This window comes from Athene noctua, chromosome 2 (assembly GCF_965140245.1).
Source record: "Athene noctua chromosome 2, bAthNoc1.hap1.1, whole genome shotgun sequence".
NCBI lineage: Eukaryota > Metazoa > Chordata > Aves > Strigiformes > Strigidae > Athene > Athene noctua.
In genome coordinates, this window is record NC_134038.1 from 141,451,205 (window position 1) to 141,476,027 (window position 24,823).

A 24,823-nucleotide genomic window follows, 5' to 3' on the forward strand; every position below is an offset into this window, starting at 1 on the left:
AGGCAACTCTCCAAGTTGGTGCCAAGTTGCAGAGTAAAATCTTATAATTGGGGAATCCATGAAAACTTGCTGGGGACCCTATTTTCTTTTACTAAGAAGTTATTTTCTAGAAATTGGCATCTGTCTTTTACAGCTGCCAAACTGTCCAACTGTTGTTACAGCTGCTAAATCTGCAGTTGGAGGACAGAAGAAGAAAAAATTCTAACAGGCATGTAGCTTTAAGAAAAACCTTCAAAACAAGTAAGTTTTATTTGGCCAACACCTGGAAACATTCCAGAGTAAACGGCACTGTGATTTTTATTACACTGCTATAATTAAACTAGAGTAACATTTACGTGTTAGCAATTAAAAGTTAGGTTTTAATTTTACTATTGATATGCGGCGAGCCGCTAGTTTAACTTACTTGATTTATGTTAGAAGAGACACATCTGTGTGTAGGTTGAGGTTTTAGAATTCTGTCATTTTTCATGATGCCATTGCATGGGTACCAGAGACTTGTCTTGCTTTTCTAATTATATGGATTATAGCCATACTTTCCTCTTACTTTCGTTATTTAGAGATTTATAGCAAAAGTAGTACACCACGTTATCTTTTTCTCTGCACGTTTTCTTAGTGAATATTATGAGCCATGGTCCCAAATGATTTTACAGTCCTTACTTCATTGAAATCCTAAGCACTGTTGGCACTTGACTTTTTTGTACTGTTAACTCCCTCTTAAGGCAGAAGAAAGTTAGGATCTTTCCTACTGTTTTCAAAGATTTTGGACTTGTAGATGTTCTGTAAGTACTTGTACTGAATTCTGCTCACAAAAGGTGTTGCAAGGCAATACTAAAGTGATTGGGAGATGGTATTTAAGACATGCTGGGAGCCACCTGTGCCCAACAGCTGAAAAGCTACTGGCTGTTAGAACACTTAAAAGGAAACCAGGTGGATTTTTCAGGAGGGGATGGTAGGGTATATGCAGTAGCAGATGTAGGTGGCTGAGTCAAAATGTAAATATAGCTAATTGGATTAATTGAGCTTGTCTTCAAATGTCTGCCTTCTGGGGGTCATAGATAAAGATGAGAGGGATAAGGAGGTAGAATAAAATTGTGTCCCAATAGATTTTCTGGCACTGGCTTACAGAATTCAGATTTTTTTCTCTTTCCATTTTCCCTTCCACCCTAATAAAGGAAACTTAGAGAGGGGGCATTAGGATGGCTGTTCTATAGCTCTTTCAATTTTATAGGCATATGTAAATAATGTAAGATTTTTTTTCATAGGTTTTTGTTGTTGTTTTCTGGGGGGAGGGTGTTGGGTTTTTGTTTGTTTGGGGTTTTTTTTAAAGCTTACTGCTCATGAAAAACTTCTTTTTATTCCCCCTCAATTTCTTTTACCATTTTTGCCTTTTAATTTGGCATACAAGGCATTCTGTTTAGTTTTGGTTTGTCATATTTCCTCAAGTAGATACCACCGGTGAGACTGATTAAAGATTTTCTCCTGAATCTCCCAAGAGAAGATCAAGAGAGAATTTTGCTTTGATAAACCATGTTCACTTTTTACATGCAGTAGAGGCTGCTCACTGCTGTGCAGTGTTTGTCTGTACATTTGAATTCCTAATGTTATGATCCGTCATCTCCTATTAGTATTGAAGGAAGTGTGGATGTGTAGCAGCCCTGCTGGGTTGTGCCTTATTCAGAGGAGATGTTTGTTTAATGATTCATATGTTTGTGGAGTTCAAGAAAATACTTCTGTTCTCTTTAGAGCTGTTATTACTGAAGTCTTAGCATAGAAATTAACCCCCCAAATCACAATGGATCAGATGATTAAAGCCAGTGAAGTAGCACCGGAGTTTATTTGCCTTATTGGCATACTAAAAAGTAGGAGAGCAGGAGAAGAAAGGAATATGCTTACTTTGGTGAGAGAAATGTGAAACTTGAAATAATGCTGAATGCTAGAGCGGCATGTAGATTAATCTAATGAATACCTCACTCTTATTTAGTTAAAAGAAAAAAAGGAAGGAATAAAATTTCTGTTCTAGGTAAACATATGTCAGTGTTTACCAAGTTTGTTATTCTGACCTTATTTTCTACTCTTATAATAAAAAACTCAGAAAAGCAATTCCTCATGATATAACACTGTGATAAATGCATCATTTACAAGGTAACATTTCTAAGGTTGGTTTTTTCCTTCCTTCTTGCAGTTGTCAGAGCACAAACCTTGTTGAACTCTTTCCTTCAACCTTCCCAAGAAATTGAGAGCGCTACATTGCTTATCTGAAGTTGTGTGGGAGTTGGTTTTGCTCCTATGACATTTATCATTAACTGTTCTTTGAAAAGAGAAAAGCAACGTATGTAAAACAGCTTGGCTGAAGATAATGACGATTTATGGTATTTTGATTTGGTCTTACCAAATATGAAAGAATATGCGCATCTAAGTGTGTGTATACATAAATGTGTGTGGGTGCTTGCTAATTATTTATTGTAAAAATTAAGGTAATTTCTCAAGCTTTCATTTAGACACCTAGACATGCAAGCATAACACTTGAAGAACAGAATCATGCATAGTGCCAGTTACAAAATATGTAGGAATGTGTTTATTAAAATTTTATGCGAGCTATGAGTAAGATGATATTTAGTACTTTGTCAGGAAGTCACTAGGTCAGAAGATATGAAATCATAATGTTTATTGCTGTCAGGTAAAATATACTACAGTGAGGGAGAGTGAAGGCTTGGTAATCTTGTTGATGACTGGCCATCATACAGACTGTGCTAAGGATTGGCAAAGTGCAGCTGAAAATTTTGAGAATTCTTTGTTCCAGCCAAAATAAAGGAAACATTTATAGTGGTTTAATAATGTATCACATCTCACACCAGTCTGTTTTCATAAAGAAGTGAGAGGCAATTATGTAGAAAAAATGCTGCGTCTCTGTGTGGTTTATTTCACTTAGTTTTCAGGTAGTGGAAATAGTGGGATTGCATAGCCATCTCAAGTGTTATACACTTGTCTTATACACTTGTAGTCAACAATACGAAAGGGGTAAGTGGAAGCTGTGAAAGGTGGGGAAGATGTAAAAAAAGCATATATTAGGTTGGCATTGCTCCTTGTGTTTCATCTGAACAGGGCATGTACTGCATATATTCGTATGTGCTAATCTTCTTGAATGCTTTACTTGAGATCTCTTAGGTCACTACTTTTAATGTGTTTAGGTGGTGAGTTCTGTTTTGCAGGTTTCTTCATAATGTTGGTGTTGTACATGTCTGACTGGAATAGAAAGCATTTAGATATATTTTTCTTATTCTTGCTTATTTTCATTCGTATGATTTTCCATATAAAAGTATGGAAGTTGCAGTGTGTTGCAGAGGTACCAGCTGTAAATGATCATGCCCAGGTAACAGAAGCAGCCTAGCTGCAGAGAGCCGATAGGTTGATTTACCATTCTAATCACGAGGTACTATTGCCCAGAAAAATCAGTGCCCCATCTGTAGTGTATGCAGCGGCTACATATTACATTCCCTCTGTCAATTAATATTACACTTGTAGCCTTTTAATTAACTATAGTGATACTTCAGTTGGACTTCTCTGCCTGGCTGGAAGGTGACATGGCAAGAAATGTTCTTTTCTCACTGTTCTCCTATTTGGAGCTGACCATAATTTTGCATGGATGCTAAAAGGCATTTCAGAATGATCAGTAGCGTCTGCACAGGTAACTGGGTAGGAGAAATGGCCTAGCATTCTTGGAACAGGGTGAAATTAAATTGTTGGGTGAAATTAAATGTGACATGTAGGTTGTCACATATTGAATATTTTGTTATGACTACTCATAGTAGCCCTTGTCGTTCTAGGGACCATGCTATGGTAGACAGAATAAACAGTGGTAGTGTCACCAGCTCCCATGGCAGTATTTTCAGCCTTATGCTGTTCGATGTTTTCATTGCAATGCCAGGGCCCCAAGTTTTCTTGTTTATGTAAGAATTTTCACTTGTGTTTTCATTGGTGCAGAAGAAATCTTGGGAATTTGAATCCCAAAAATTTAGAAATCAGAAGGTAAAGTTCAAAATGATTTTTTAAAGCCAGCCTCAGGATATTTTTGGTATCTGACTTGCAGTTTTTCTGAACTGCTGCGAAACACTTTTAGAGTAATTTTGTTTTTATACTGCCTCCATTTTAGTGGCCTTTGTTATTACATATTGTCTTTTATTGAAAGCACAGCCAGAATTTATGTTTAAAATGTGGGTGTCAGAAAGTTAAATACCCACAGAAAAGCTAAATGGCTCGGCAAGTATGGATTATCATATTGATTCTGTGGCATTTTTGCATTCAGGTAGACAAATTTAGCAACCCACACTGGAAAATTTTAAGTACACCCATTTAATAAGCCCACTGCTCCATTTGTAGCAGGAGCCATTGAACCTTTAAGTATACAAGATTTTACATTGTCTGATGGAGTGATGCTAACATAAAATGAAGAGGGTTTTATTGGGTGCAATGTCATTGGTTACTGGTGGTGTTTGAAATGAGCAGTGGAATATAGATGTAGAAGAGAGTAACTCCTGCTATGCTATTTTTTTTATTTTTTATTCCCTGCCATTGTGTCTGCTGGTACGCTTCAAGCAGGTCGATGCTAGCACAGAGCAGGCACTGGGCTCTGCTGACACTGAAACGCTTCATTATTTGGGACTCATGCCAGGACTAGGCGGTGGCTAGAATGCTGGGAAGAGATCTGTAACAACTTTTGCACAGTACTTCCCTTGCTAGAAGTTGAGGAACAAGGCTGGTGTAGACACAGCCTATCTAAGTACACACATTGCTCGATGACCTTTTCAACCCAGCAGGTTCAGATTGCAGAACTTTGTGTGATGGAGACTGAGATCATGGTTAATCGTTATTAAGCTGGGTGTAAATGGAATCGTGAAAAGCTGGTCCTGTCATTCTCTTAAAACAATGACTTCATTAGCTGCCAGGAAGCTATTTGGCAGGTCCCCTCATGTGGGTTCCCTCAGAAAAGTTGGCTGGAGAGTGACCTCTCGCATGGGAAGCGTTTGAAGCTCGGCTTGCTAGAAGGCTGAGAGATTGCTGTGTTTACCCAGGTAGACCAAGTGCCAAGAATTAATTAGTTTCATTCTGTGCTACACAGCAGAAACACGAGAAGCAGCTCTGATCTTAGGATTGACTATGCAGGTGGAGTCTTGCACTGTGGCGAGGTTTCCCATAATTAAAAATTTTTTAAATCGGAGGTCAAGGCTCTGTTGTGAATAGGCGGACCAAAACTCGCACATACCAGATCTCACAAGCTTCTTTATAAATGAACAGTTTAAAATATTTAAAATAAAAGAAGTTGTGTGCTTTGTTGTTGAGACTTCTTGGATTTTTTCTTAAGATGGAAGGGGGTGTTGTTTTGATTATTTTATTTTGCTTTTGACAGTGCGTGAGTGAAACCACACCTGATGTATGTTTAAGTAAATGCAAGAAGGATTACAATGTTTTTTTCTATTATAGTTCTGTTTGTGACTTGCTGGAAACTGGGTTTATTTTACTATTTTAATAAGCCCCTGTTTTTTGTTGCAATTGCATTTCTCGGCACATTCCCGAGGGAGACTTTAGCTGCTGGTTTGAGAATTCTTTGTAAAAGCAATGCTCTTGCCTGCTGGGCAAACTGCTTCTGCTGCAAATATAAAATCATGAATTCTTGGCATAATTCTAATCTACTAATAGTGGATTGATCTTGAGAAAACAAGTTCTACTGGCATTTCAGATTTCATGCTGGGCTACAAATGTGCAGATGATTTTTATAATCCTATGCTATGTCAAGGAAGACATACTGGCTAATTTACGCTGAGATTTCTGGTCATCTTCCATATTCTACCTTGTTCTAAACCAACCTCATTCTTTTTATAAAAAGTTAAAACATTGTAGCTTGTTAGAATGTTCTGGCATCTTACTGTTGATGGTTTTTTCATGTTATTTCTGTTTTGGAAAAGGATGCAGTGTTTTAAGAGTTGAATTCACTTAAACACATTAGTCCTGATAGTTACAGGGATCTCCTTATGGAACACTTGTGGTCAGCAGCTTGTGGTTAAGTGGAAGGAAGTTACAGAGTAAGTTGCCCGCAAGCAGGTCTCCCCTGTTCTTCGTCCACTTTTCTTCATCATCAGTCTTCCCAGAAGGGTATTTTAGCAAGGTGTTGCCCCTTAAGTCCCATTACTCTATGTCTGTGCCCTTCAAGGCTGCTGTGAGCACCAACCCTGTGCCTGGCTTTCCTTCAAAGGAGCAGGAGCTTTATGGCTGGATGCAGACACAGTCATCATCTCTCCCTCAGTGCTCTCCTACTTAGAGAGCTTTGCTGTGCCATATGGGTGATGAGAACACTCATCGTCCTTCCTGAGATGATTTACCACCCCAAACAAGCTGTGTTTTCCTCTTGATATTCTTAGCCATCTCTGACATGACGCACGTACAGTATTAAACAGCTACTTCACCTTTATTGTCCTTCACCTTCACCTACAGCTAACTTCACCTTTATTGTCCCCTTTCCTGAATGATCCGTATTTGTCTATGCCAGAATTCCAGTTACTGTTAATACAGGAATAATATTGGGGGGATTTTATTATATTTCAATTATATATTATTATTGTTATATATTATATTCAATTATATATATTTCAGGCTCTTCCTTGATGCTTTGCATGTCCTTGAATTAATGTTTAGATGTTTCAGTTGTCTCTCACTGTTGATGCATTGTTTTTTCAGTCAGACAGCACTGTCACATTACTGACTGCATTGCCTACACAACTGTTACTGGCTTTATGCTGTCTGTTGTTCTACATGCTGGTCTTAATTGTCCATTGCCATGTTTGTGGACTTTTAAATTTCTTAGTTTAAGTTCAGTCTCTGAATCATGCCAGGACTGGATGCCAGAGAAGGCCAGGACTGGCCCAGGAACTCTTGTTTTCATGAATGTGTGTCTGTGATCAAGCATCCATTATCCTAGAGCTTTCTGTTAATCCTTCTTTATCTTCCTGCAACATCTTTCCCTTCCTTAAAAGCTAATCCTGAGGTGCTGCATGCTGCATTGAAGATCTCTTGCTCAGACCATATCTGTGCAGGTTTGGCTGAGCAGGGCAGAGAAAAATAATAAGCAAGCAAGGTTTTGTTAAGGGATGTCCTCAAACTCTTATTAAAATATATGCTGTGTATGCCTTCTGCCAGTACCTGTGCTTGATCTCTGCACTGAATCCTTTTTTTTTGTCTGGGGGGAAAAATTGGGCATGGGAGAGAGGAAGAGTGATTGTCACCAGATTCATAGAAATAAATGAGATTTTCAGCAAAAGAGAGAGCTCTCTCTGCCCATAATAATATACAGCATGTCAAATTGATTGATTGAATTTTAATTTTATCATTATGTATATCACCAAATAAGGATAAGCTAAATGTATTTTGACTTCTTTTTTTGGTTTATTGTTTATCTAGTTCAGATAAATAATAGATTTTCTTTTACACAGCTGTTTTTTCCAATATTTCCTATAAAAAGTGACCAGGAAAGGGAATCTACTGTGATGATACAATTCATTACGTGTTTGGAGTATAAATACTCAATACTGTAAGTTCTCTGAAATGGAAGAGAATGTAGGGGTAGAATGTTTGCATGGAATGGTGCTTTATTTTATTTTACTTATGGCTCCTACCTATTATAGAACTGGAGTACTGGATCCTCTTTTCCCATCAGCTGATGGGTTTATTTTGAAACAAAAGTCCACGACTGCCTGGCTACTGGATTATCTGAAAGGCTGGAGGTACATTTGTGCTGCAGCTGCCATGTTTGTGAAGATCTACACTACCCTGAAGTATTTTTCAAATGCGGTAAAGAGCATGTTTAAAATCAGAGTAAATATAACCCATTTATGGGACAGCATATGCATCCACTGTGACCTGAACCAACTGTCCGGAGTCCAGAGGATTTCCCACTTTTCTGTGTGCAGGGGTGCTCTTTAAAATCTGAAAGATAATAATTAGTACTACTATAAAGTTTTTCAAATGCCTGGTGCCTTCTGCATTTACATCATTTTCGTATCAGAGCACGTACACCTCTTAAATATTTTAAGTATCATAGGAGCCCAGAGGGTAGGTTGATGCTCCCATCTGTCTTGCAAGATGTAAAGTCACTTTCCCAAGGTGATGCAAGTATTGCAGCAGTAATGTACCCAGAAATGGAGCTCACTGCCATGGATTTTAGTCCATTTTCCTTTAAAAAAGTCTCTCAGCTCTTAATTTGTCTGATACAACCCAGTTTAGGGTATTAAGGTTATGATTATTCCGGGCATGTAAACAGGGTTGTTTTCCTAAACAAAATGACTCACAGAACTCCGAACTGGAAGAAACTGTTATAAAACCACTGGCTACCTCTCCACTGCAAGGTATCACATGTCTTGTGCTTCACTAAAAGCATTTCTGCCAGAGAGAATCCAGCCTTAATCTGAAAACCAAGAAATCGATAGTCTGCTGTGTCCTCAGCCCTTTGCTGTGGGGAACAGTCAGTCTCACTGCTTCCATACTTGCCGCTTCCTAATCAGAGCTTGTCTGGCTGTGTCCTAAATTAATTCACCAAATACCTGTCTCTGCTGCCTGAGTCCTCAGCATGATTTCCCTGTAAAGGTTTCTGTGTTGTACAGGCAGACCACCCCTCAGAAAGACTTCGGGGCTGACAGCCCAGACTGAGCTGCTAAAAACTGAGCAGTTTCTTCTAGCTTTTTGAGTACCACTTTGGCTCTTTCCTGGGCATCTCCAGTTTTTCAACATAATTTTAAAGATCTGGAAACCAGAACTGAACTTGCAATTCAAGTTTTTCCCACGTTATTTTTTCTGAAATAATAAAATATATCAGAGGAGTGTGCTGTCCCTCCTTGCCACAACCCTGTGCTAGGAGGTCAGGCACACTTGCTCATGCAGGCTCGCTGCTGGAGCCCACTGGCGGGTTCAGGCTTGTGTCACTCTAGATGCAGGCTTTCATTCCAGAGGCATGGCCAGAACTTTGCATCCAATCATTTTCAGTTTGACATTTGTATATTGTGCACCTTCTTTTTTTTCGTTTTTTCCCTTCCCCCCACCCCTGAGCAGTGGGGGAGCATGTTTTGGTTTGTTTCAAATGGCCTCAAGTTGCAGTGATTTGGATCTCTCAGTATAACAACACTGTCCTCATTCATTTTTCTGCATCTGAGTTATCACCTGCAAATTTTGAAGTGTTTATTTCCATCATTGGTGCTTTACACTCTGGAACATAACTCTAAATATTGTGATTAGATGGTATTTTCCTGTTTATAGGTTCTTTGGAGACCTGTCAGGTTGCCCAAACATTGATCCTATCCCTAACTGAATGACATAGCTGAGGGTGTAATTTAGGACATTGAAGACAAAAGTAGTGGAGTTTGGTCAGATGGAAAGGGAGCAGTTCTCTTATGTTCAGACTATTTGCATGTGTGGTTTGTTCCATTCTGTTTCCAAGTATGTACTGAATGTGCCATTCTTTGTGTCTGAAATAGTAGCAGAATAACCTAATGGTTACGAAGGTAATGAGAACTCACCGTTCCCTTACCAATTCATGTAAATAAAGTATGGAATTTAATTTCACTGTGTTACCTGAGGCAGTTCTGGCATCTGATAAAACAAATGATCTTCACATTCTTCTCCGCTTCCTTTCTGATTTTCATTGAAAGATTGAGATGTTTCTCTTTTTGCAAGTAAATGAGGCTGCCCTGCAGGTGGTGGGGTAGAAAGTGGTCTAAGGATTAGATATTTTGTTTTGCAGCTGTTTTTCCTCTGTGACCCAAAATATATTTGTCTTCCTGCTGAAACATTTCTATTGCATGTGATCAGGATTGAAGATTTGACACCTGTAAGAGTTCCTCTTTTTCTCTTGATACACAACTTACACATTTAGTATCTGTTCTTCTGCTATGGATTGCAGGCATAGAATGAGTGTGAATCCCAGATTAATTTCTTAATCAAAAGAAGGAAAGCTTTTTCCTGACTGTGTATCAAAAAGCAATATGGTAAAAACAGAGATTTGCAAATGCAGGACACCAGTAGATGAGTGGGAGATACTTACCTGGTGAAATGATTCTTGACAAGAATCGTCACCAGCCTTGAAAGTGTAGGCAGCAAACAAGAAATCCGAAGGAGCTCTGACCGCTGTGCAATGAAGCAACACTACACCCCAGACCATCTTGACTTTGTAATGGAAAAAGAGAATCCGTATCAAGCTACTCAGCAGCTAATCAATCACCTGAGTGCACCAGGCTGGGCATGGAAGATTGTATCTCTTATGTACATGAGGAGGAAGAAGAAGCAGCTGGGGCATGGGATGGGGTTGTGCTTGAAGTGAGGGGATCGATTGTAAGAGGAAGGCAGCTTGTTACGCTGCACTATGGGCCTGCAGCTTTTCTTATCCTACAGATTATGAACAAATTAATATCTTAACCATGTTAAAGTGATACCAAGTCATGGGTCACTCGCAAATATAAGTTGCCACAAGTGGGGTATTTTTGCCTAATAGCTATTAGGATATCAAGACTTTATATTCCAACAGCCTACCTGCTCAGAGAAGTAGATTGGGGAGATGAAGTGGACAGCTGGCATAATATATGGACACTTGAACCCGGAAACGGAAAGACAGCTGCTGGATCTAATTTTAAACACAGGTCTTGATCAGATGCCCCTAGATCCTGGTTGTCCTGCTACAGCAAAGTCATTAGTGGGAGTAGAGAGGAGTGAAGTTGAAGATAACAGTAAAAAGCTTTTGTGAGAAGGGGAATCACCCTTGTTGCAGTTATGGTATTTCCGTTTTTCACAGTAAGTATTGTCAACTTACTGAAAATGTGAGTGGAAACAGTTTCTGGCTGGTACGTGGTCTAACACTGCTTGTCACGGGCAACCTCTTTGGGATGTCTTAAGGGGCAGTGGGACTCTGCCCTGAAAGCACAAAGGTAGGCAGCGCTGTTTCAAATTAGGAAACTATGTAACAGAGTGGGTTTCTTCTAATATTTTAATGTATGGTTACAGTATCAGTCACAAGACTATAATTGTGAGTTGTTACATCAGGTGTCAGGAATGCAGCGGGCATTAGCAGCGATCTGGAGTGCCATCTAGTGGGGCTCTGCAAATCTGGCTAGTACAAAAACAGCCACAATATCATACTGGTATAATTCTTCATTTAGGATTAGTTAGACGTTTTATTAATTCAGAAGCTGATTAATTATTTATATTTAATATTTTATTTATATAATATAAATATGTTATGTTTTCAGAATGCTATTATAAAGTTGGGGGGGTTGCTTTAAAGTGTGACAGTATTCTGCTTTATTATGACTATGATGCTAAAATTAAGGGCTATGGAAACATTTCAAGTACTCGTTCTCTCTCGGAAGTCAGCTGTCCTATGAGAATTTGCAGTAGACATGGAAGCAGGCAGCACATTGCTCCACTGACATGAAGATTCCTCTCTGTTAGATCACGCTGTTAACCACATGATAGGTTTGGAAATAACAGCATTGTTGATTTATATCTGCTTCAGGAAAACGAAACTTTTTAAAGATTTTTTTTAAATAATAGAAAACTTGATGAATAAATTTTTTTGTTTGTTTTATTACAAAACTTTAAACTACAGGTTGACTTTATATCTATGGACCTTGATTAGTCTAGAAAAGTTAGAAAAATAGAATTATATTCTTCTAAAGACAGTCTACTTAAACTGGTGTAAATCTGTGATACAGAGACAGTCTAAATTAGTTAATTGAAATATAAGTCCAATATCCAATTAGCTGTCTTTTTTCCTAAGGCAAAGTGGGTAAAACAGAAGGATGTTTATTCTAAGGTGGCATATAAAATCCTTGTTGTAAAGCATTGTAAATGGAATGAAAAGAGCTAAAGAGAGAGGCAATCAGAGCTGGAGTTGTGGAGCAGAGACCATAAATGGCCAAGCACATTTCATTTAAGTGTGTCCCCTAATTTTCTTTTAACAGTATTAGCACAGATAGTATTAGGTCTCTCCTATATTTAAAGTTTCAGCTTTCCTGCCTCCTGTACAACTGAATACTGTTCTTTCGACTCAAAGGCTTTGAAATGACAGCTGCCAAGAATGGTTTATTTCAAATCTTCTACCCCAGGTTTGCTTATGTGTCCTTTCTAAGCATGTATTTTTGCCTGCACCTACCGTCTAATTAATGCTCTTGTTGCGAACAGGCAAGTTCAGATGTACCAAAACTGCGAAAGGAAGACCAAAAAGCACGAAACGCTCTCTTAGCTGATATCCAGCAAGGAACTCGCTTAAGAAAAGTGACTCAAATCAATGACCGCAGTGCACCTCAGATTGAAAGTAAGTACGTGCTCCCAAGTAAGGTCCCTGGGTGAGCTTTGCTGAAGCCTCAGTCATGGAGGTCAGCTGAACAGTTTTCAAATTGAATGGCAGGTTTGAAGTTCAGCAGCTGAAGTTCATATGGCTTTTAGGATGCGGAGAGGGGACACTTTATAAACTTGCATCCTGCTCTAAGGTCATTAACTATTAACAGTTCATAATAAATCTATAACTGGATATCACCTTAACAGGCATTCCTTGTCCAAAAAAAAACAAACCCATGAATGTTGAAATCCTTGAGAATCTCTCAATCAAATAATTGTTTAAGTGCGAATTGTTTGCTCTGGTAGAAGAATTATTCTTTACTAGATAAAAAGAACAAAAAAAATGCCAAAAAATTATTGAAGCATAAATTCAAGGTTTAACACAACTTCTTGGTGTGATTATTGATGGGAGATTTAAAAGCACCAGAGGGTGCTGTGCTCCAAGGTATGGGTCAGAGAGTAATGGTAGTTTAATGTATTAACAGTAACTTTCCTTGCTGAGCCAGCTTAAAGAGGCAAACGGGTCTTGGCTATGTTTGTTGGTGCCAAGTCTTAGCAGTCTGAGGGCAAGGATGAAATGACTTGCTGATATACCCTGGTTTTTTGTTTCTTTTTAACAGAACCCAAAGGAGCTAATAGAGATGGAGCTAATCCAGCCATTAATAAAGGCGGCTCTCAGCAGCCTCTGGGAGGTTTATTTGCTGGTGGCTTTCCTGTTCTCAGACCAGCAGGCCAGAGGGACATGCCGGGTAAGGGCTTCATTTGTATGAAAGAGTAGCTGGGGGGAACTGTGATTTGGGATAAAAGTACTTTGGGTTTAGCTTTATTGATTGATTTTCATTGTTGTTTTCTGAACCCTTAGCTCATTACGTGGTCATGAATAGCTCAATTAATAATGTGCTTGAAATCATCTTTCTAGATTTCAGGTGTCTTATTCCTTAAAACGTAAATAATAAGCTATCTCTACACTGGATAGGAAAGAGATGGAATAGATTGTACAGAGTTTTAATGGAGACTTTGCATTAGTTTAATTAAAACTTTTAATTGGGCTTCAAATAGTGTATTGGAATCTGAGCTTATCAACTTCAGCCCAAATGGCAAAGAAGTCGTATTTCCTTCCCTCCATTAGCATGTATTTCTATGATACTACAGGCTTGTGTGCTACTTTAAAGATTCATATCCAAGATTTTTGCCCTCTGGATTTTATAGAGTACAGCTTTGATCCAGCAAGGTAATTTGCTGATCTGAAAAAGGTTATGTTGCTTCACAAAGACAAGAAGAAGGCATGTGTGGGAGCCCTACTGCTGCTTTCAGCTCGGGAAGTGCCAGCATCAATGAGGGGTGACTTTTAGCATCACAGCAATGACCTCTGGTGCTGTTGTACAGCTGGTGCCTGCTCAGGCAGCACAGAGCAAAGTGTACATTTGCAGGGAAAGACAGAACTTGGCTCTACCTGCAGGTGTTTTTTTTTTTTTCCTGGAATGCAAACCCAAGATGTGGAGCATTGCTTGTGATAGGGCTTCCCCCACATAGCTTCATCTGCAGTAGCCTTTGAGTTGTTCTTAAAACTATGACCGTGCCTATCAGATTATGTGAATGTGGAATAAGATGCCTTTTTTTGACATCTTGCTTTGTGAAAAGTCCTTGACATTTACTCAGGAAAATACGTTTTGTAAGATCAAGAGTCTCTGGGCATTTGCTGTTGAAAAGGAAACATCTGAACCTGTGCCTTCTGGAAAGGCTTTGAGGCACTACTTTTAAGAACTCGGCTTTTATTCACGTTTGTGTGACTTTTTTAATCTTAAATACTTAACTTCAAGGATGCAAGTTGAAGCGTGTCAATCTACTTGTGTTCTTTGCGGCCTTTTCACTAGGACTGGGGATTCCTCCAAGCAGATGGCTCACCCGTGTTCAGCGGGCTGTGCCAGGCAGATGAGGCTGGTATGAAGGGCCCCGGGCCCCTGCAGAAAAGCACCTTCTCCTTAAACTGTTTCATTTTGCAGAAACTGAGGAACAGGGAGGGGAGCAGGGTCTCTCGGCAGATTGTCATGTAACTAAGCAGAGTCCCTGGTGCCCACTACAATACATCACCTTCTAAGCCCCATTGCACCAGGGGCAATCTGTTGGATAGGAGATGTTTTGAGAGAATTTGTTAATCAGAGTGTGACCGCTGGGGAGGGGAAGGTGAAGAGCTTGCTCTTTGCACTGTTTTGTCTGATGAGCAGGAACAAAACCCTGATGTATGTAAGGTGTGATGCGTGTTTTTCAGGCGGGAGGCCTGGGCAGCTCCCTGGAGTCCGAACAGCGGCTCCCAAGACCTGCGCCCCACCGAACAGCAGCGCAGCGAAGGCGAGCGGTAACGCCTCGCACCCAGCCGAAGGCCCGAGGGCAGCTGCTCCCGCAGAGCCTCCCAGCACCTCCCGAGCCGGAGCCGGAGCCGGAGCCGGAGCCGGCCCCGGGCGGCCCAGCCTGCCCGCCCCGCCTCCACCGCCGCCTGCTTCCAGCAAACCTTCCCTCACCTTCCCCCCTCCTCCCGCTCTGCCCCCTCCAGCCGACCGCTCTCCCAAAGGGGTGTCCCCCAGCGCTGCTCCTCTGCCCCCGCTCCCTCCTCCTCAGGCTGACAAACCCATGAAGCTTCAAGCAGGAGCTTCACACCCGCCCCCCCCGCCCCCTCCTCCCCCCCCGCTGCCCCTCGTGCCCCCCAGCGGCTTTCCAGGCAGGACAGGCAATGATTTCTCCGCTGCTGCTGCTGCTGCCGCTTCCTCGCCGCCTGAAGGAAGGGACTGTGCCCCTCCCACACCGCCGCCTCCTCCTCCTCCTCCTCCTCCGCCACACGCGCACTCCCTGACCCCCAGCAGACTCTCCTTGCCACCCTCCCCAGGCTTTAACAGCGCTGCCGGCGGCGCTGACGTGCCCCCGCCGCTGCCCCCCAAGTCCCCCCACCTGCTGTCGCAGTTCCATAAGCCAAGCAGCATCCAGTCGCTGCCGCTCCCTCCCACCCCCGGCCTCCCTCAGCCCGCAGCCGCGGCCGAAACCAGGAAGAAGAGACCGGGCCGCGGGGCAGGTGAGAGCGGCACCTTGGAAGAGGGGAGGGCGGCTTCTCCCTTTGGCCACCGGCGGGGGTCGCAGCGGCGGCTGGAGAGCTCGGAGGGGTGGGGATGGCGAGCACGCGTAGCAGGACGGTGAGGTCCATCGTGTGGCAGGAAAGCCTGTAGGTTGCCCAGCGTGTAAGGAGCCTGAGAGAAGTCAGGCTCTTCCTAGCACTGGGCGCGCGTGCCGTATAATTTAATCTGGGATTCTTGGAAGCAACACGGTGAGGAGCGGAAGCAACATTTTGGGATCGCTCGGCTGCTTCTTGCTTTTGTGTTGGCATTGGTGTGTCTCCAGCAGTGAAGCAAGGGAGCTCCACAGTGGCCTCTTTACAGCCTCTGGCAGGGCAGTAGACGGTACACGACGATGCTGGGCAGCTCGCGTGCCAGTCTACCCCTGACACCCCTCCCCTCTGTACCCCCGCAGTCTGGAGCAATACTGGCAATGACTGGGAGACGCTACAGGAGAGAATAAAGCAAAAGAGGGGCTGGTACAGCCACAGATGAGCAAAGGCAAATATGGATGCAGCCCTCCGCTTCTTGACAGAGAGGAGCAGCCAGTCTCCCACTATCAAGGTGGCAGGGCCAAACGTCTCTCTGACTACTTGGGAAGTGGGGATATTGGCTAGTGTTTCCTTGAGGAGACAGCAGAAGGAACTTTAATCAGAGAAGATAATTCAAAAAATGAGTCTAGATCTGTGTGGGTTTGAAAATGGAGACAGCTACTTAATAAGGAGCATCTGAAGAGAATGTTCTGTACCCTGTATTTTAGCAGCCACGTGTGGAGAGAAAGATTACTGGTTCCCTTTGGCAGCCATGGGAAAGGCTGTGTAACTACAGCAGATCAGGTGCTTCGTGACAGTGATTAATGCTGCTCAGGAACTGTCACTTTATTGAGGTGCCTCTTTCTCATGGTGGTTCAACCTTTGAGATTTCCATTAAATTAGCCTGCCTTTCTCTTGGTTATCCAGGGGGAGAAGCAGTTTTGAGAGGCTGCTAACTGGGAGGCCTTGGGCTCCCTCCCCTTCCAAAGTTCCTGTGGTACATCTGCCCAGAAGATGTAAACTTTGACAGCTCTTGCAATTCCTCAGTGAAATGCACAAGAATAATGGTAATTCCACGGCATGGCTGCCAAAGTGTCAGGAAATTATTTTCTTTTAGAGATACCATCTAGTGTGCTGTTTGGATGTTTTCTGAAAGAAACTGCTTGCACTTGTGGAAGGACAGTCTTACCCTCTGGGCTAGGACAAAACTGTACTTCAGAATGTCAGATTTTCCCTAGAACTAGAAATAGCAAGCTGCAGCCAACTCCAATAATGACTTAAATGTAATACTTCATGCTATAAATCCATGGTCAGGCTTGACAAACAGTAGCTATGAAGCTGGGTAAGTTTGCCCCAAATCTTGCATTCATTCTGTACTCCCTCCACTTCTGTGCCAAGCTTACTGTCAGGTTTGTTAAGTCATGGTGATGTTTATGTGCTGATCAGCTGCTTCTTTTTAAGGAACCGGTGCTGGGAAGCTGGTCACGCCTCCACAGCCACCAGCAAGATCACCAACAACTGAACTTACCAGCAAGTCTGGAGTCTTAGCCTGGGCTACAGCTCATGACCCCTACCCGCCACTTAAAAATGGAAATATGCACATGATTGGTAATGTCATTTAAATTAGATTTCTTAGCCTTAGTTAATAATTTTAGTACAAAAGCCTGTGCGTGTTCGACTGCAAAAACTCATTCAAGACTTTCTTATGGCAATAACAGGGTAGTATCACTAGACCCATTAGAAACATTTTTGTATGACCTTATACAATGAGAGAAAATTAAGGCTTTTTTACAAAGATTCTGAATCATCCAGTGGACAGGAAAAGCATGCACTACCTGCAAAATTATTTAAGATTGTGACAAGTTGCTGTAGCATGCTTATATTACTGTTCTTAAAACCAGTTCATGGAGATTTAGTAGCTTCAGTCCTATAAAGCAAAGACTGAAGAATTATTTTTGTGGTCTGATGAATTGGCCATTCATTCTTGCTTATAGCTAAATGGCTTGAAAACCACCTAGGAATGCCTCTATTACCACAACATCATCAATGCAGAAAACTGGAATGGCAGCCAGAAGCTTAACTTCAGTAAGTAGCAGCGTTTGCAATTAAGCCAGAAAACCTGGATGGTTCACAGAAGTACTCATCAGGATTGTGACTGATTATGGAATGAGCTATTATCAATTCCAGGGGAAAATGAATCAGCTTTTTTATCTGAAATTACTTGTGGCAGTTTTAAACTTTCTTTTTTTAAGTATCTGTCTAACAGTGACTAATGTTTACTTCCCTGAAACTTCCCAGATGACTTTGAATCTAAATTTACCTTCCATTCTGTGGAAGACTTCCCCCCACCTGATGAATTCAGACCATTTCAGAAAATATATCCCAGCAAGATAGCCAGAGGTAAGTGTGTAAACATGAGAAGGTCTGATAATTATCCAATAGGACTAAAACAGGGAGCGAAAATAAAGCATTAATGTGAAGAACTGGGCTGCTAGCATAGGTACAGAGAGGGATGGGATTTGTTACAGTGGTAACAGGGACCAAAGCTATAATGTAAAGCACTTATTAATTACTTTGGAGTCTTAGTACCTAAAAATAAAATTATGTGGCTTGACATGCAGTCTGTGTTCTTTAGATTGTTGAATTTGCAGAGCCCTTGCTGTTAAAAACAGTGATGTCACATAAACAGACTTAAGCAGATACTGAGTTGGTATTTTTGTTCATGAACTTGTGAAATCACAAAGAAAGGTGACTTGATCCATGTCTTCTACCATGTATTTTGATTTAAATCCCATACATGGTGTTTTACACACCTGAATAACAGAGGGACTTAGTACCTGAACCTTGTCAGGAAAGTAATGAATGACTGAACCTTGCTTCCCCCCCCCCCCCCCCCCCCTTAACTTAGAAACTTGGTATCAGGTCACTGTTGTAGGAAGTTCACCTATCCAGCTTTGAAAACTGGTAGTTAAAGGTGCCAAAAGATCTGAAGCGCTTACTCTTGCTTTTTATAAAACCCAGTCTTTTCTGTATTATTAGATCAACTATTTATCTCTAACTTTTCATTAAGTTGGTTTTTTGTTTCTATGCCAAGGTACTTTGCATGACTTATCATAGCAGCCTCAGTCAGTCTAAATTGTCTGTTGTATGATCTGATCACAGACTTCTTACTGAAGGGCTACAGAGCATAAGCTATATATATATATCTCAGTTCAAGGGTAGGAGAGAAATGCAACATCCCTGCTGTAAAAATGCATCCAAAATATATATATCCAAACCGTTTATCTATCTGTCTCCTGATTAAACCTGTTATATCTATTTGCAGATGCCACTAAAAATCCTCCATTAAGAACACATGTGAGATGAGAAGAGTCTTCTGATGCTCTCTGGATTAGTATTAAAAAAGAACATCGAGAGAATATATAAAACAGAAGGTGTCCCCATTACAGTGATAGAGATCATATTTGAATTGCAAGTGCTGCAGTGTTGACATTTCTGTAAACTGGAAAAGCGATGTAAATGATACTTTTTAAACTGGCCTACATACTACAGGAATGTTAGTACAGGCTTTTAAATTATTGTATATAGGTGGATATTTTTTAAGCAAAGCAGCATAAAATTTAAATTCTTTGTAGTGTTGAAACAGTTCATTCTTATGATGCTGACAGATGTTACCTCAGAATACTTTTTGCATCAGATGCCCTGTAGTCCACTCTTCCCCTTTCATCATCATCTTTAAGTATTTTGGAAATTCTCTAGTTGTTATTCAGACATTTTTCAATGAAAAACATGCTACCTTTAGTCTCTTTGTATGTTTCTTCCCTTCTATTCTGCCTATCCTCAGATTGCAGCAGAATGTCACCTTTATGAACAGATGCCCCACAGTCCTTTTCTCATCAAGCATGAAGAGGAAAGAGATGACAAGGAGCTGTGGCTGCTGTTGAGCCTACCTCCTGCTGATTACAGATCCTTATAGGATAGTGCCTGAAGAAGTCCAGCTGGGTAGGGTGGTCACAGACTTGACAAAGATGATGGAACTTTTCCAAACTGGAAGAAAAAAAACTTGTTCTACTGTAAGCAAAAAAAATCCCCACAGTCTGTGTGAAGACACATCCCACGGAGTATATCCTGGCAATTAAGAGGCCTTTGGATGAGGGGTCCAATACTTACATTTTAAAGACGCTACTACTGTTCACCCATAGCAGCAGTGAGGATTCATTGTCCAAAATACACCACATGGAACAAGCAGTCCCCAAAGAGGTTGTTCCCTTAAACAGAGCTGGTTGAAAAAAGTAACAACCTACAGTGGACAAGACTTTAGCTTCTGCTTTTAATATGCAGCCTGGGGTAAGGTCTCTAGATCACAGATGTTCATGAGAGATCTATTTTGAGCAAGAATTATCCTTATCCTTGTGCATTTCACTGCATTAGGAGGAGTGCTGGCAGCAAGCCAGGGGAGGTGATCCTTCCCCTCTGTTCAGCACTGGTGAGGCCACACCTGGAGTACTGTGTCCAGTTCTGGGCTCCCCAGTACAGGGGAGACATGGACATACCAGAGAGAGGCCAACAAAAGGCCACTAAGGTGACAGAGACTGTGGCATCTCTCCTATGAAGAAAGGCTGAGCGAGCTGGCACTGTTCAGCCTGGAGAAGAGAAGGCTCAGGGCAATCTTATCAATGTGTATGAGTATCTGAAGGGAGGGTATAAAGACGGAGCCAGGCTCTTTTCACGGGAGGCTCTGTCTGAACATCAGGAAACACTTTCTGAGCGTGGGGGTGACTGAGCACTGGTGCAGGTTGCCCAGGGACATTGTGAAGTCTCAATGCTTAGAGAGACTAAAAAGCCATCTGGGCATGGTCCTGGGCAACTGGTTCAAAGTTGGACCAGACAACCTCCAGCCACCCCTTCCAACTTCAACCGCTTTTGGATTCCCCTACTTAGAGCTTTCCTGGGTTCCTGCACTTGGGTCACAACCTCATGCAATGCTGCAGGTTTGGGAAGAGCAGGCTCAGCAGAGAAGGACGTGGAGGTGCTAGTGGACAGCAAGCAGAATATGAGCCAGCAGTAGGCCCAGGTGAAGAGGGCCAATAGCATCCTGGTGTTTCAGAGATAGCATGGCCATCAGGGACAGGAAAGTGAATAGAGTGAGTCCCCCTGTACTCAGCACTGGTGAGGCCACACCTTGAATACCATGTTCAGTTTTGGGCCCCTCATTACAAGACAGACACTGAGGTGCTGGTGAAGGGTCTAGAGCACAAGTCTTCTGAGGAGCAGCTGAGGGAACTGGGGCTGTTTAGCCTGGAGAAAAGGAGGCTGAGGGAAGACCTTATCACTCTCTACAACTACCTGAAAGGAGGTTGTAGGGATGTTGGTGTTGGTCTCTTCTCCCAGGTAACAGGAAATGGCCTCAAGTTGGGGAGGTTTAGATTGGATATTAGGAAAAATTTCTTCACCAAAAGGGTTGTCAATCATTGGAACAGGCTGCCCAGGGAAGTCAGTCACCATCCCTGGAGGTACTGAAAAAATATGTAGACATGGTGCTTAGGGACATGGTTAGTGGTGGACTGGGCAGCATTAGGTTAATGGTTGGATGCGATGATCTTAAAGGTCTTTTACAATCTAAATGATTCTATGATTCACCAACTTGAAAAAGGGCACTGCTGTTCCAGGGTGAGCCTGGTGCTATCAGCCAGGCTATTTACAGTTTGGGCATTAATTTCTATAATTTCCATAAATTTCCCTCAGCTGCAGCTGTAATAACATTATAGATCACAGGTGAAGATCTTTCCCCCATGGTCATGCCTTTGAACAAAACTATTTGGAAAAGAGAGGTAACTGTATCTCTACCTATCTCCGCTTTTCTTGCAACAGCTCAGTTACACTGTAGGGGCTGCTCCCACACACATGGACGCTCATGGTGTGGAGATGGTGTAAGGGTAAGAAGCTCTTCACCTGTAGGACTCATAAGAAAGCAGTGTTAGTCTTTTTGTAGCCTATTACGATATCTTGCTGGATGTCATGTGAAAATCAGTGATGCTTTGACCAATACTTACTGTCACTCATTATTACAGTTACTTGATATGCATGAATATAGTAATAAGCAGGGGTCAGCATGTACATTGTTTCTCAAACAACTGGAAAAGTTTAATACTGCTTTGAAGAATATTTTGTCATAGTACTATTAAAGGTGACTTACTGTTGGTTCTCATTTGTTCTGGAACTTGTGTACTGTTCTGTACTAAGTACCTTCATAAGGAATTTAGAACTATTTAATGCTAAACTACCCGCCAGAAGATAGCTGAAGGAGAAAAAGTTTTACTCCTGTTTTTATTATGATGAGGGATATTTTTGAAGCAAACAGCATCTTTCAGGGATTAAATTAGGAAGCCTGTGTATAGTCGCAAGTGTTGGTGAACTGTTATTTCCATATATACTGGATTGTTCAAGATCTGTTGAAGCTTCTGAAGCCGCTCTTACCTGGAGATAGCGACTCACACTGTCTGTCACCCAGTAGCAGTTGGTCCCACTCTGTCCTTCCACCAAGCCTCAGTTGTGCTCAAGACCACTGGAATTTTTAAGGCCATCGGGGTGCTTTGCTTTCTGAAGCTTGTAGGACTAGTGATTGCACTCAAGCATGTTGCTGTAGCACAGTATTATAGGTTTTTTTGAAAATGCACTGCACAGCTGAAGCAAAAGCAACTTACTATTAGAAAATTACTATCTGGATCACTCTGCTCAAAAACAATTTATTAGTTGTCATATAAGCAGTTCCAAATAAGAACATAAATTCCCACAAGATAATTGCAAATGTTGGTTTCTTCTTTGTTAAGAAACAGGCAAATAAGAGATACTATGTTTTTAGCAGGAACACCCTCTTCTTTCATCCTGCCTCTTTCCCAGCTCTCAAAGGTTAGAGATCAGAGTTGTGCAAAAGAGCTGTGTGAAGTGGTATATCCTAAATTTGGCCCTCTGGCTGGGGCAATCATTGAGGTGTTGCTGCCTTTTAAGGAGCTTTTATTTCTCAGTAGAAAAGTCCGTGGATCTTCACCATCCCCTTTCCTGAACAGTGAAGGATTTTAACTCCATATGCTAACTTCCACTTATTAAAGACACGGACTTCTTGTCTGAACCTCCTGTTTAAAAAAACCAACCATCTTCACATGACACAGGAAGCAGTGTTTACCAGTTTAATTCTTGAAGTGTTTGCCCTATCTCACTTCTACAAGAAAATACTTGAAAAGCAGGTCTAAGACTGTCAAGGAAGGGAAGCATGCTGCAGCACTGCACGTAATATAAGGAAGCGCAAGACAGCCATTTCTAAGCCTAATCAGTTGGATTGCCACACCCACCAGTAACTCACTGGTACTTTTTGGATTCAGCCATGTATGCTTCACCACAGAGATTACTAGGAACTGTTCAGCACTACAAAGGCAGAAAGGTGGAAAATAGTCAGGTACTGATCAATGTCCAGCATCTATTCCCTCCAAAAATTCTAATTTGTAGCATGTCTATAAACATGACACCTCATTAATTGCATCTTAAGGGCCCATAGGTTATGTATAGATGTCTTGGGCATCCAGGCTGGTGCTGCAGTTTAGTACTTGGTACTAGAGCAGCAGCCAGGTGCATTACAAACCCAAGCTTCCCTAAGTTGGGTGCAGGTGAAGGCAAAACTTAACCTGGGGGACCTAATTCTGATAATTTGTACAGGTGTAATGTCAGATGCTGAGTTACTGTAACCAGATATGCCCATATAAAGCCAGTACAGCAAGGTCAAGAACCAGGACTTAACTTCCTGCCCCCTCAAAACTGGGATTTCAACTCTACCATTCTCGGTATGAATTAGCAAGAAGAGAAAAATGCATGTCAGCTTTGCTGCAAGCCTAGTCCTGAGCAACAGAGGAAAAAATGGGTTGCTTTCAATGATGATATGGCAGGTAGCCTGATGAAGTTAAACTTTGCTTTAATTGGTTGCCCAACATACATATTTAAACATTCTGTACTAAATTAGCCAGCATGCACACAGTAATTGGACCAGTCAGTGACTTTCTCCTTTCACTATATACATACACAAACAGGAACACCACAAGATTGGACAAAGGAAAGCAATTTGTTAACCAGATACAGCTAGCAAGTAACATTTTTTCCTCTAGAAATGTTTTTCCTGCAAATTCACAAGTGTGAAGACTTTCTTTCAAGGCTTGAAGAACTTTGCAGTCTTCCAGTGAAAAGGCTAACAACAGCCACCATAGCTGAAATGAGATAAAATTCATTTAAAATCCATTCCAAGCAAAAGTGAAATTGAAAAAAAAATTGCTTGTAGCATAGGGAAAAGGGACTTTGGAGACAATGCAAGCTGATACCCTGAAGTAGAAAGGCAGCTTTGGACCCAATTCTGAACATCCTTAGTTTAGTGTAAAAGAGAAGGAAGAGGATCAGAATCAGATCCAACATTTCACATTCATTGATACCTGGTACCAGACACTCACTATCTAAAGAACGAAAGTGTTTGCTTACTTTATTTGAAGAACTTTAGTTCTGTGTCAACACAGTCATAGAAAAGATCCACTACTTCAGCAGGATCCAGAACCTCTGTACGAGTAAGGATATCGTCCATTGCTTCTAAGCCTTGTTTTTCAAGGTCTAACATAATCCTCATCAGTTTCTGGCCTTTATCCTAAACACATGAAACAATCAAACTCAATTAACCAGTAAACAGTATTGTTAAAGCATTGCACTGTTCTGTTATGGAGATATTTTCAAGTTTCTTAAAAAACAAGAAAGCCTGTTTAAGTAGAAACTATTTCTGTTAATAGTTTTTTGCATGGTGAGGAGCTAAAAAAGAACAGTGCTGGACACTTTATGCCTTAAGAAAAATAACCTTGAAGGAGTTACTACGTTTAAAGCAGAGAAGGAAGATGGAGTGAAAGATGGATAGAGGAAAATGGTATAAGGCTTTTACATGTTATAAAGAAGTAAAGCAACTTCTTAAGCTTAAAAACCTGCAAACAGAATTATATGAGAAGACTAGAAGCCCCAAGGATTCTACAAATCATGGTACATGTGTATCCCTCAGATCACCACCCGCACGTTTATGATCAGATCTGAAATTATGTGTAATGTAACAGCATTAAGACTCCAGACCCCAGGGAAGGCTTTGTGTACCACTCTGACTTACTGCTCTTCATGTTTCTGGTCAGGAAAATGGTGTCATTTTGGTTTATCCAGATGTTAAAGTCTCCTTTTTTTTTTTTTTTTTTCTTTTTTTTTTTTTTTTTAATGGAGAAGTGCTGTTTGTTTTGCTTGCAGCATTCAGCATTG

At 41.3% G+C, this 24,823-nt stretch overlaps 2 protein-coding genes across 5 annotated transcripts in view; one reads left to right on the forward strand and one right to left on the reverse strand.

Moving 5' to 3' along the window:
* Positions 1–21,704, forward strand: part of WIPF3 (WAS/WASL interacting protein family member 3) — a 78,771-nt gene extending 57,067 nt beyond the window's left edge. For 3 of the 4 annotated variants that reach the window (XM_074900467.1, XM_074900466.1, XM_074900465.1), the window contains exons 3-8: positions 12,214–12,346; positions 12,990–13,118; positions 14,639–15,433; positions 16,964–17,110; positions 17,801–17,902; positions 18,828–21,704. In XM_074900467.1, coding sequence (XP_074756568.1) covers positions 12,214–12,346; positions 12,990–13,118; positions 14,639–15,433; positions 16,964–17,110; positions 17,801–17,902; positions 18,828–18,868 — 1,347 coding nt within the window. In that variant the 3' untranslated portion in view covers positions 18,869–21,704. Of the gene's footprint in view, positions 1–10,607; positions 10,825–12,213; positions 12,347–12,989; positions 13,119–14,638; positions 15,434–16,963; positions 17,111–17,800; positions 17,903–18,827 lie in introns of those variants that run through there. The other variant, XM_074900468.1, reaches the window with a different exon arrangement.
* Positions 21,705–22,228: 524 nt separating this feature from the next.
* The window catches only part of SCRN1 (secernin 1), a 40,472-nt gene continuing 37,877 nt past the window's right edge, over positions 22,229–24,823 (reverse strand). Inside the window, exons 8-9 of the mRNA XM_074900469.1 lie at positions 24,020–24,179; positions 22,229–23,754 (exon numbers count right to left, since the gene is read on the reverse strand). Of these exons, the coding sequence (XP_074756570.1) occupies positions 24,021–24,179 (159 nt within the window). The 3' untranslated portion in view covers positions 22,229–23,754; position 24,020. The remainder of the gene's footprint in view (positions 23,755–24,019; positions 24,180–24,823) is intronic.